We start from the raw sequence: 13264 nt of genomic DNA on the forward strand, positions 1-13264 counted from the left end.
ATTCTAGTAAGATAATCCAGGACAAACTCTGCCTTTCAGGTGTCTCCTTATGAAGACAACCCTTGTCGTCCCTGTGACTGTGACCCTTTTGGGTCCCTCAGTTCAGTCTGTATTAAAGATGAGCTTCAATCGGACTTACACAAAGGTAGCTCCTTGATTCGTTCTTGTGCTTGAATTGATTTTTGGCGGGGGGGGGGGTTACGTGGAACATTTGTACTTGGTGGAACTATCATCACTGGATAGAATCAGATGATATGATTCTCTACCGATTCTTTTGTTTACAAAATTCTTATCAACTTACTTACTGTGTGGCCAGCAATTTTTTAGGGCCCAGGAATATGTGCTTGAACAAGATGATCAAAAGTTCTGCTCACAGGCAGACACTCAACGAAATACATGCATAGTATAACTCCGGTAGGGATGAATGCTATGGGCATGAAGCAAAATTAGGAGTGATGATTGGAGGGAGGTGGGGTGTAAAGAGGGCAATCTTGGGGTGATGGAATGACGTTTGAGCAGATAATTGAGCAGATAATTGAGCATTTGATGAGAGAAGAAATAAGTCTCAGTTTAAAGCCATATGGGGAACACAGTAAATAGCAATCCCTCTCTTTAGCTCTTAGAAGACACTCACAAGGCTTTTGCATACATCATCTGGCAAAGCAAACAAATTCTCCTGCTGACTTTGTAAATGTCAGTGTTCTTTCTGTTGCAAAAACTGGCAAAGGACTTGCAAATACCACAATCTCCTGAAAAGGTTGCATCTGTTCAAAGACTTCTGTGACCTCATTAAATTCTCCGTCACTATCAGTTAAAGTGGATACTGACCAGCAGGGAAGGGTGTGCCAAGTGTGGAGCCCACCCGCAATGCAGGGGGTAATTTACACAATTGAATTAATCCTTCGCAGTGACTGGTAATGGGATGCTAATGATAATGAGGATGATGGTGATTGTAGTGACAATTACCCTTGATTGGGTTCATTTTAAGAAATACACCATTTAAACATTCAACCAGAGCAGATAGAAATTATTTAACACATTTTATAGGCAAGGAAGCTGTAACGCAAAGCAGTTAGGAAACCTGGCTGAGGTTACACAACTAGGAAATTTCAGAGCTGGTGTTAAGAGCAAAAGTAGAGCTCATTGCCCTTTATCATTTCCCTTGTGCTTTCAAAAAAAAAATTTTTTTTTGTGATACAGTTCACTAACATACAATTCACCCATTTAAAGTATAGGATTCAATGTTTTGGGGTATATTTGTGTGTGCAGCCATCAACACAGCCTACTACTAGACAATTTTCATCACTCCATAAGAAACCCCTTCCCTGTGGTAATCACTTCCCATTTCCCTCCATGCCCTCTGCCCCAGTGCTAGGCAAACACTGATCTGCTTTCTGCCCATGGAGCTGCTTATTCAGGACATTTCGTATAAATTTATCCATGCTGTAGCCTCCATTGGTCCTTTTTTTTTTCTTTTCTGAATACTACTCTATCATATGTATGTACCACATTTTATAAGCCATTCATCAGTTGATGGGTATTTCATTTGTTTCCACTCTTTGGTCATTACGAGTAATGCTGCTACAAACATTCGTGTCCAGCTTTTTTTGTGGATGTATGTTTTCATTGTTCTTGGGTAAATGGTTAGGAGTGGAATTGCTGGGTCATAGGGTAACATGCTTCATACTTTGAAGAAGTGCCAAACTGCTTTCCTTTCTGTTTTTTTTTTTAATTTTTTATTTAAATTCAATTAACCATCATAGAGGGCATCCTTAGCTTTAGGTGTCCTGTTCAATCATTATTACTTGTGTTTAACAACCAGTGTTCATCATATCATGTGCCCTGTTTTCCAAAGTCATGGCACCATTGGGCATTCCCACCAGCCTCTGTTTTTCATCTCTGTTTTCTTTTTTTAAACCAAGATAAATTGTGATCTATGTGCCGTATCTGGTACACCCCCTGTTTTTGTAAATAAAGTTTTATTGGAACAGAGCTATGCCTATCTGTTGAGGTATTATGTGTGGCTGGTCCCAGGCACTTAGGGTAGAGTTGGGTAATTGCAACAGAGATTTCTGGCCACAAAGCTTGAAATATTTCATCTCTGGCCCTTTAGAGAAATAGTTTCCCAACCCCTGCTTTAACATTTTTGCTCTACTATTGGGCATTGCCATCCTTTTCTTCCCAGGGAAGCGGCCAGGTCAATGCCCATGCAAGGAAGGCTATGCAGGAGAAAAATGTGATCGCTGCCGGTTTGGTTATAAGGCTTACCCAGCCTGCGTCCGCTGTGAGTGTAGTCGGGCTGGGAGTGTGAACGAGGACCCATGCTCAGAGCCTTGTCTCTGTAAGGTATGTGTGCAGGTTAAAGATGACCCTGAGTTTCCTTTGAGGTGTCCTAAGAAAACAACACAGCCCACAGGCTCAGGTGATCAGTTCTTGAGCAAAGCAGCAAGGTTTAAGTAGAAGTCTCCTTCCTGTACCTTCCTGAGAAGCGTGATGTTCTGTCACAGTCCTTGTCCTTAGCCTTAGATGGACACCCAATTTTCTTTCTTTTTTTGCTTTCTGGGCAATGGCTGTCTATTCCAGAGGCATTTCTGTGACTTCCGAGGTGAAACCAAATACTGCATTTCTTAAGCCTGGGACATTATCTGACATTCTGGTCCAGCTTAATGTTTCAAGGAGAAGCAGATAAATACTAAATTTATAAAAATATTAATTAAAGACAGAGATGTTATTTTGGATTTCTCTTAAAAAGGAATTGGACAGTGATAAAAATCAGTCGTTAGGTAACAGGGAGGTGGGGATCTTTTGCTATCTGATATTAATACCCGTTTCCCCATAATAACCATGACTTGTTGGACTTCCCATTATATCTTCTGTGCTTCTTCCCATGTATGCAGGGTCTTAAGCATATGTTATAAGTGACTGAAAATAATCTTGAGCACTTATTAATAAGACAAATATATACCCTCCTCAGGCTTTAAAATTCTCAGAAGATCGCAAAAACGGAAGATTTAGAACCAAGCAATACAATAAAAGTCATTTCAATATAAATGACTGAGCTCTGGGATCCTGACCCTCATTCTTTTTTTTTTTTTTTTTTAAAGATTTTATTTATTTATTTAACAGAGATCACAAGTAGGCAGAGAGGCAGGCAGAGAGAGAGAGAGAGAGAGAGGAGGAAGCAGGATCCCTGCTAAGCAGAGATCCCGACTCGGGGCTTGATCCCAGGACCCTGGGATCATGACCTGAGCCGAAGGTAGAGGCTTTAACCCACTGAGTCACCCAGGCGCCCCTCTTGACCCTCATTCTTGACTATAAAATTAAGTGGTCATAATTTCAAAAATACCTGCTCTGGAAATAATGACTTCATGAGGCTATACATCTCCTTGGAGCATCTATTTTCTTACCTGTTTCTCTGCAAACACCTTTCTTGTTAATGTCATGTTAATGCCACTTTATTCTACCTACCTAGACACACTGGTTTCAAAGCTAATCTTCTCTCTACTCCATGCAGGAAAATGTTGAGGGAGACAATTGTGACCTCTGCAAGCCAGGATTCTATAACTTGAAGGAGAGAGACCCTGAGGGCTGCTCAGAGTGCTTCTGCTTTGGTGTTTCTGATGTCTGCGACAGCCTTTCTTGGTCCATCAGTCAGGTGCGGGTACCTTTCCAGAGCCCGGGTTTAAGATGCGTGCCACCTCAAATGAGCAATCTGGGAGCTGTGTTCTAAAGCATGGGGGCTGCCTTTCCCTGTACCACCACTCCCAGCCATTTGGAATGACATGGGCACAGATCAGAGGCAGCCTGCTTCTACAGTATCACAAAAGTTTCTTCCTTGGTCATGTATTTGTTCCTACATACATTTCCCTATCCAAACAATAGGATGTTATTATTGTATTGTAGAATGTACCTTGTTTCAATGTTTTCTGTGGGGAAGTGCATCTGGGTGTGGTGGCAAAGGTGAGCTCTGGGCCCACTGCTCCACACTGGTCCCAGGCTGGGGAGCTCATCAGGACATGGGGCCATGGAGAATTTTCTAGCTCAGGGAACCTGGTGAGAGTAGGAACAACAATAAGTGACATAGGGAGTATGAGGGCAGGCAAGGTATCCTCAGTTGTTCTGGGAATGGGGAGTCCTGGAGGGATGCTAAAGGGTGCCTGGGAGGCCAGTGGGATGGCTGGAGGTTAGGGTGGACCCCAGGGTACAGGGCTCATCTGTTGTAAACACCTGGCCTCCCCATGACCATCTCAGGAGAACTGTATTCAGGGTGTGTGTTAGCAGGGGGGCGTGCTAGTCCCTGTCTCTTCTTTTCCTCCCTCCCTGGCAGGTTGGTGAGGAGTGGGAGCAACATGGGGGAGGGAGTGGGAACCCCAAACAGTACCAGAAAAGGAAGATGAATCCCTGTGGCTATCATGCTGGGGTAATGGCTTATCATGTCTTTGTAGATGACAAATTAGGAAGATAGGATCTGAAGGTTATTTTTAGACAATTTTCAGCTTTTTGGTAAAAAGCAGGAAGCAATGATGAAGAAATCAGAGTTAGCAAAAGACATTTTGTTCAGTGCACCTATTAAGGTCTTTGCTATTTTTTTTTTTATTCTAAAATACATATCCATGACCTTGACAGTTCTGCTCGCTCACTTGCTTATAACTGATCTGGGGATCTGGGGAGAATTTGACTCATTCTCAGATGTTCTTGGTCCTTTGACAAGTAGAAGGGTTGCAAGTCGTGTGGGTCTATGGCCACAGGGTATTGACTTTGTCCCTAAGTAAGGTCTCTGGGTCTACTTCTTCACTGTAGGGATGTTAGCCCTGTGCTGGGTGACATCTCAGGGGACTTCTATTGCATGTTCTGAAATTCTGAATCTTTTTTTAAGGTGAAAGATATGTCTGGGTGGCTGGTCACTGACCTGGTCAGTCCGAGCAAGATCCCGTCTCAGCAAGACGCGCTGGGTGGGCATCACTGGATCAGCATCAACAATACGGTGGTCTCACAGAGGCTGACTTCCAAGTATTACTGGTCGGCCCCAGAGGCCTACCTCGGAAATAAGGTAGGGCCATCGCTGGGAGTGACATCTTGGGCAAAGATCTCAGAGCACATTAAGAAAGAACTTCTGTTGGGAATTTAAGTCAACTCACATGGTCTGGCTTAGCTTTGTGTGACTTTATTCCATCATTAAACTGTGAACTTTGTTCTTGGCCACATGGGTCATGGGTGGTCTGTTGTAGGAAGTCTTGTCCCCGCCTCCCATGACAGCCTCTCTGCTTTCCTCTGCATTCCTGGATCAATGACTTGGGGCTTTGTGAAGCGTGGGGCGCATTCCTGCTTTGTTTAGTTAGCCCTGTACTTACCTTAGCCCCAGAGCCCGGCACGTAGAAGGCACTCAGGCGGGACAGGCTGGGCAGTGGGGCTGGGGTCCTGCCAGCTTCATTATCAAGATGGACCATTTCTAACCTAACATTCCCGTTTAGTAACAGACAGGATGCTTCTCATTTTAAGAAAATGCAAAATGGTGATTCTACAAAATGGAAATTTGGTTAATAGGATTTAACCTGTCATTGTCCCCTTCCTCCTCACCAGTCATTCTGCTTCTTCTTTTTTTCTTTTCTTTTCTTCTTCTTCTTTTTTTTTTTACTTGAGACAGAGAGAGAGAGAGAGAACACAAGCAGAGAGAAGGAACAGAGGGAGAGAGAGAGAAACAGACTCCCTGCTGAGCAGGGAGTCAAATGTGGGGCTTGATCTCAGGACCCTAGGATCATGACCTGAACCAAGGGCAGACGCTTAACCTACTGAGCCACCCAGGCGCCCCTAATATTGCCACTTCCAGATTCTGATGATCTGAAAATACACTCAGTGCAATCTATCAAGCTCCATGCTCCCCTTTCCCGTGCATTTGGTTTGTTTTGAAGTAACGGTATGTGTTTCATCAGAGTGCAGGTGTTATAGCTTGGGAAGTTTCCATTTGTTGGTCATATTTTAATTTCATAACTTATTTTATTTAGATTTTATGTAGATTTAGGTTTAAGTAGTGTTTATTTTGAAAATGATTATTTTTCCCTTCAAATTATAATCCTATATAATATCCTATAATAATCCTATATATAATCCTATATAATCCTCTATAATAGGATCTTATCACCAAAGGTTAATCATTTTTTTTCTATTAAGATCACTTTTCTGATTTTATGGTTCAGAGACTGGATTCTGAACCTCGTGTTGTTGTCACACATCTGTCATGAAGAAAATCTCCATTTTACATGAAAGGATATGACCAGGAGGAAAAGCCTTTAGCCCTTCTTTTAGCTGATGAGACTTGTTCTTCTTCTTCTTTTTTTTTTTTTTTAATTTATTTGACAGAGAGAGAGAGAGATCACAAGTAGGCAGAGAGGCAGGCAGAGAGAGGGGGAAGCAGGCTCCCCACTGAGCAGAGAGCCTGATGCAGGGCTCGATCCCAGGACCCTGAGTTCATGACCTGAGCTGAAGGCAGAGGCTTAACCCACTGAGCCACCTAGGCGCCCCCTTTATTATTCTTCTGCAAGCAGAGCAATGAGGTCAGAATATTGGGATTATCATCATAGATCTAACTCCTAACCCAGAAAGGGTTTAAGTGAAATACCTTCTCCTGTGCGATTCACAGAAGCTGGGGCTCACTCACCTTGGGCTCTCTACAAAGGAGCACATCTTCCTTCTCTACCTTTAAATCACATCCTGTATTTTGGTAATATTGGTTAAACAATATTATAATATAATAGACTTTCTTTTTGCTGCCTTATTGCAGACTTATGTGCTGTGGCCCCTCGGACACCTTGCAGCCAGGTGGTTTCCCGATGGATCCTGGCCACCACTTCCTCTTTTGGAGGCACTGTGGTCATGGGCCTTCCGTGTTCACTCTCGCTTACCTTTTTCAGCTGACTGCGTTTGGTGGTTTCCTCAAGTACACGGTGTCTTACGATATTCCTGTGGAGACAGTGGATGGAGACCTCATGTCTCACGCTGATGTCATCATTAAGGTACTTGCTTTCACATTGCTTTGCTGTAGAGTAGAAGGGCTTAGCCGAGGGACACTTTGTGACTCCGAGTGGCTGAGGGAGGGCTTAGTAGCAGGGAGCCCAGGGGCAAGGTGGCTGTTCAGCAAGGCTTTGACTGGTCCGGACATCACTGAGACCTAATGTGACAATTCTCTTTGAACCCATCCCGGAGCTGCCTCAGGACAGCCCATGTGGCTTGTCCCTCCATCCCTGAAGCTGACCCAGCTTTTCAGTTGAAAAGGGGGACCGATGTTAGCCCTGATGTTGGCAGTCCCCTGTCAGCCCTCTGAGTCCCTCTGTCATCTCCTGCCACATTGCCTCCCATGTGAATGCTTAGGCGGCAGTGCTTGGCAGTGTAGGGATGGAGACGGGTTGCCATTTCTGTCCTCAGCCACTGTCCCTAACTCTGTACTCTCACTCTCCTCCCACCCCGTTGCTCAAGGACCTAGCTCAGCCTCACTGGAAATTTTCCCAAAGGTAAGAAACCACCTCAGGTTCTAGTCAGCAGTGTCCAACCCCGCCCCTCCTGCCCCCTTGATTTTTTTATTTCTTTAAAGATTTTACTTATTTATTTGAGAAAGAGAGAGAACAAGCAGGGGGTTTGAGGGAGGGGCAGAAAGAGAAGGAGAAGCAGACTCCCTGCTGAGCAGAGAGGCCAACATGGGACTTGATCCCAGGACCCTGGGATCATGACCTGAGCTGAAGGCAGACACTAACCTACCGAGCCACCCGGGCATCCTTATCTCCCGGCACCTTGATGTGCACCCCCGTGTCCAGTCTGCGGCAAGTGGGAAGAGTATGACATAAGGTATTTTGGTGAATGGCCGTTTTAGGGAAAGCTAGAGGTATCTTCATATGCTTTTCTACTTTTGCTCTTCAGTTAAAGATGAGGGGTGTAGGGGAACTGTGGCATACACATGCTGCTTCTCTCCTGAGATCCCAGTGCAGGACCCAACCTTTAGATTTATTCTCTGAATCCCTCTGAGGGGAATACAATGAAACACCTCCCCGCAGTCCTTCTGGACCAAGATTTACAGACACGATTATACCTTCAACCCGAGAACCTAAGCACAAATTAAAAGCCACGTTGCTGAATACAAACACAATTTTATTTTTTGATCATGAAGTTGAATTATGAATACATTCCCTCTTGTTTTAAATGTTAGGGAAATGGACTCACTTTAAGCACCCAGGCTGAGGGGTTGTCATTACAACCCTATGAAGAGTACTTGAACGTGGTCAGACTTGTGCCAGAGAACTTCCGAGATTTTAATAAAAAAAGGGAGATAGATCGCGACCAGCTGATGACTGTCCTTGCCAATGTGACGCATCTTTTGATCAGAGCCAACTACAATTCTGCAAAAAGGGCTCTTTACAGGTATGTATTGAGAGAAAGGGAAAGCTCGTGGGGAGGGTCCTTAATCTCATCTTCATCTATTAAGAATGATGTGTTTTCAGTGCAGTATATTTTACTTGATTATTTCAAGAGCACAGCTAATGGAACTGGTTGTCTTAAAAAATACTTTTATTACAATTTTAGTGAAGATGTAAGAACAGTTGTCCATGACAAACATACCTCAGTAGGAGATCATCTTGAGGTCAGGATCGGAAACATTCAGGGTGGTTTTCTGAGAAATGCCTGATAAGTTCACAGTTGTCTGGACCACCTTGCATGCAGTTTTTACCCTCCTGATGTTAATGGTCTTAGATTTTACCATATACTTAAGCTAATGTTCCTATCCTTGGCCATGTCATTACTTCCAATAGGCCAATTTCTGGCAATGCCAGTCTACGCATGCACGTTGGACACAGATAAACAAACACAGGAGTATACATTTAGGAACAATCTCTCTATTCGAGATAGGATGATTGAATGGGTCAGTCTTTCTGAAGCATTTCAGCTCCAACTGGGCAACATCAGACCCTTCCCACGGCTGTCTAGGCACCTGCTCTTTTTTGCAGAGAATGTTGCAAATGTCTCAAATGCTGCAGAGGCCTTCCAGGCAATACCGACAGCTTTCAGAAATCATATTGCTGTGAAAATCCGTAGCTCCTTACAAAGGTCCCATCACCTGTTTTTTTGAACAGAACTTTTTAAAGAATCTACCTTCATCGAGGTGTTAGCTGTCATTTGCAGGAGGGCGTCTGAGTCACGGGGTGACCTCTGTCTATTGGTAGGTTGGATTCTGTCTCTTTGGATACAGCTAGCCCTAACGTCATAGACCTGGCCCTGGCCACTGAGGTGGAACACTGCGAATGTCCCCAAGGCTACGCAGGGATCTCCTGTGAGGTAAGGCTCCTCTTCTGCCCTCCCCCTCTCCTTCCTTCTGTTCTTTCTTAAGGAGAAAAAAAAACACATTAAAGGTGATACAATGAGTCGCACTTGAATTTTAACTTTAGAAACCTACCATTTGGATCAGACATTGGGGAGCTATAGGAATATTGGACGTCAGTGTTTAAGGCAATCTGGTGCCTCTTCTGGGGGGAGGTGGTTCTGGGACACCTGGAAATGGCCCAACTTCAGTCTACCCTCTTGCTTTAGTCAACTAGAAAGTTGCGCTGTCCCTGCTGTAGTTTGCATTTCTTTTTTTTTTTTTTTTAAGATTTTTATTTTTATTTATTTATTTGAGAGAGAGAGAGAATGAGTGAGAAAAAGCCTGAGAGGGGAGAGGTCAGCGGGAGAAGCAGACTCCCCACTGAGCAGGGATCCCGATATGGGACTCCATCTTGGGACTCCAGGATCATGACATGAGCCCAAGGCAGCCGCTTAACCAACTGAGCCACCCAGGCACCCTTGTAGTTTGCATTTCTAAAGAGGATTGGACTTGATTGTATCTGAACGTTTACACATCACCAGCATGACACCTAGAAAACATGAGACAAGCCAGTCCCGTTTTGAGACTTTTTAGGAACCCTAGCTGTGTTAACTGAGGTGAGCTCTACTTCACAATGAAATGTGTGAGAACACACTTGCTATCACTAGTAAAAGTCATCTGTTGCTAAAAATTTTTTTTGAAATACAGTTTGAAACTATTTGGACATAAATATTGATAATAACTCTCTCCTGCCGAGGACTTCTATGTATTTGGCACAATCCTAACCTCTTTCTGTAGGAAAGAGCTAGGAAGTAGTCATGTCGGGTTCCAAGCTTCATCTTCCCCATTAACCACCACACGGTCCTGCCTCTCTTGTGTTTAAGACCGACGATGATTGGGGCACCTGAGTGGCTCAGTGGGGTAAAGCCTCTGCTTTTAGCTTGGGTCATGATCTCAGGGTCCTGGGATCGAGCCCCAAATCGAGCTCTCTGCTCAGCAAGGAGCCTGCTTCTCCCTTTCTCTCTGCCTGCCTCTCTGCCTACTTGTGAGCTCTGTCTGTCACATAAATAAATAAAATCTTTAAAAAATAATAATAATAGAAGAATAAATCCTAAAAAAAATTAAAAAAAAAAGAAAGACTGACAATAATTATGAACCCTTGTCCTTGGCTGTGAGATTGGGGCCATGATTTTTACAAAGTGAGAACATTTAACTTATGAGTTGTTTTTACAAATCTTTATCAATTATAACTTTGCAGTGAATAGTTGGCCTGTGCTTCATAATGTAGATTTTGAATGAAATATTTCTATTTCTCTTTTAAATATCTTACAGGGTTGTTTCTTTTTTGACCCCATGAACTTTTTTTTAGATATAAAACATATATTTTTAGGACAAAGAAGTATCTGTAGGACCTGAGTCCTGTTTGCTTATCAGATAAATGACCTTAAGGCTACCTCAATAGTGTGTGGCTTGTGGTGGGTAGATGAAGTAGATGATTAGAAGCCCAGGCCAGCTAGACCAAAAGGGAGCAGCAGTGAGCAGATGCTGCTGGAGAACTCCAGGTCTGCTGGGTTGAGAGGAAAATGTGCTTAGGACAATGGCTCAAGGAAGCACACGAAGCTTAACACATAATTTTAAGTGTTTTTGTCAGGCAGAAGAACTCATTCTTTCATTAGAAACTGAATAAGGAATCAGGCAGCTATAGGTGGGGACTGGAATTCTTAAGAGCTCTGTAGCCACAACACAGACCCCTAGGCATCTCCCCCTCAGTGCCCATCTGTAGACTAGCCCATTGTCCTTGATGGGAGCATGGCTGTGTGGCGGCATTAAGGGAACTTACAAAAGGTCAGTGTGAATGAACACATGTATATGTACTCATATGATGAAAATGCAATTTTAATAATTTTTACAAGAGTAAAAACCAGATCCACGCCCCTCTTCTGATGACTCCATGGGAGTATGTTGACCTCCAAAGTAATTACTCTGCAGTCTGCACTCGAAACACCGTTTTATATCTGGGGCAGTCCTGAGAGGCTCTGTGGCCACAGGTCTGGGAGGTGTGACTCTTTCCATTGGCACAGTGGGCATGGGGTCTAACTGTTCCATGTTCCAGATTCCACGTCTATAAAATAGAATAGTTCTCAAGGTCATCCTGAGAATGATGGGAAGGACTGTCTGGGATGGCCCCCTGCTCCTCCCAGACAGGGACAGCATTGCTGGATACCATGGAAAGCATGCCTGTAATGTTTGCGGTTTGACACAGACCACCCTCGAGCACTTTGATGGTAATATTTAGTAACTCTTTACCGAAAAGAAAACAAAATCAAGTTGAGCAGAAAATGTCCTCTTGATTGAAACCCTGGTTAAGTGACTGAGTTTTACATGATTATATGAGATTTACATGATAATATTACGGCAGGATACCACAAAGGTGGAGAGCCACTAGGTTTTGATGGTAGCCACTAGGTTTTAAAGGTAGAAACCTTTAAAAAGAAATGAGGAAGGGTGCCTGGATGGCTCAGTCAGTTGGGTATCCCACTTTTGATTTCAGCTCAGGTCATGAGATCGAGCCTCATGTAGGTCTCCATGCTTAGTGGGGAGACTGCTTGGGATTCTTTCCCTCTCTTTCTGCCCATCCCCCACATGTGCACTTTCCCTCTCTCAAATAAATAAACCCTTAAAAAAAAAAAAAAAGAGGACTGGATTATGGTGATCGTGCACAATTCGGTAAGTTTACTAAAAAAATTATTGAACCATATCCTTAAAATGGGTGCATTTTATGGCATGTAAATGATACCTCAATAAAGAAGTTCAGGGGGAAAAAGAAGTACGTTTCTCTACATGTGGAAAATGGAGCAGGTAATACTCCTAGCCTATTGACAAGAAAATGATCTGCATGATGTACAAGGTTGCCTTTGCCCACATGTGTCACCCATCCCTCTCTTGTAGTCCTGCTTCCCTGGCTATTACCGCGTGGATGGAATACTCTTCGGAGGAATTTGTCAACCCTGTGATTGCCACGGCCATGCAGCTGAATGTGATATCCATGGCGTTTGCCTTGTGAGTCTGTTGCTAAAATCTGGAGTGGAGTGCCCCATCCTACCCACCCCAAAGCCACCTGCTGTGCACAGTGGTTAAAAAAATAATGCTTCCTCCATAGGAGATTATCCTGGCCCTAGTAGACCCCAGAGGAAATGTACAGACTTAAGATCATGGTATAATATGTTTCCTGATTTTTCCCCTCGCTCTTTTTTGAAAAAAAGTTACTTTGGTGAAAATGGAAAAAGGATATATCATGTCATTGCAGATTTTTTTATTAGAATATCATATTCACTTCATAAGATTAGAAAGCAATATAAAGGTAGAAAATATTATCCGGTGATTAAAAAGAATCAGGTCTCTAAAATGAAAGTGCTAGAATTTCTTTAACATATTATACAGTATGTCCTAAAAGGAATACTAAGACATAATAACCACACTCATTTGTGCAATATATAACGTTTTACAGTTACTAGCTCGGGTACACTCTTCAAACAAGTACTTCTTTCCTGCAACAGGAGTTGAAATGTGGTTTGACAAATATGCAGTTAATCTTGAGAATGAACTTTGGGGTGGATACAAGGCAAGACCTGTTTTTTCACTTCAATCAGGAATTCTTTTAGGCTCTTTTGCCTGGAAGCCAGGCCACACTCCTGGGTTGTAATGGATTTGCGACACAGAGATGGAGTGAAAGCCTGTATCGATCAGCTGAGTCCTTGTCACCATACAGGGAAATGTTCACGCTCTTTCCTGAAGAGACTGAGTCCCAAGGATAGGGAAAATTTATTATGAGACCCGTGGAGAAAATCTCATCATGATGCCATGGATTGCTTGTTCTCTCCAGAACCTAGTTTTTCTTGATTCTGTAAGGAAAGCTTTCGT

At 43.3% G+C, this 13264-nt stretch overlaps 1 protein-coding gene across 1 annotated transcript in view; it reads left to right on the top strand.

Annotated features, from left to right (window-relative positions):
• LOC111142456 (laminin subunit alpha 1) overlaps positions 1-13264 on the top strand; it is a 126471-nt gene that overhangs the window by 32602 nt on the left and 80605 nt on the right. Inside the window, exons 8-15 of the mRNA XM_022495618.1 lie at positions 40-145; positions 2186-2346; positions 3515-3655; positions 4877-5050; positions 6909-7010; positions 8195-8406; positions 9207-9318; positions 12293-12403. Of these exons, the coding sequence (XP_022351326.1) occupies positions 40-145; positions 2186-2346; positions 3515-3655; positions 4877-5050; positions 6909-7010; positions 8195-8406; positions 9207-9318; positions 12293-12403 (1119 nt within the window). The remainder of the gene's footprint in view (positions 1-39; positions 146-2185; positions 2347-3514; positions 3656-4876; positions 5051-6908; positions 7011-8194; positions 8407-9206; positions 9319-12292; positions 12404-13264) is intronic.

This window comes from Enhydra lutris, unplaced genomic scaffold, assembly GCF_002288905.1.
Source record: "Enhydra lutris kenyoni isolate GAN:26980312 unplaced genomic scaffold, ASM228890v2 scaffoldscaffold8, whole genome shotgun sequence".
NCBI classification, from domain to species: Eukaryota; Metazoa; Chordata; class Mammalia; order Carnivora; family Mustelidae; genus Enhydra; species Enhydra lutris.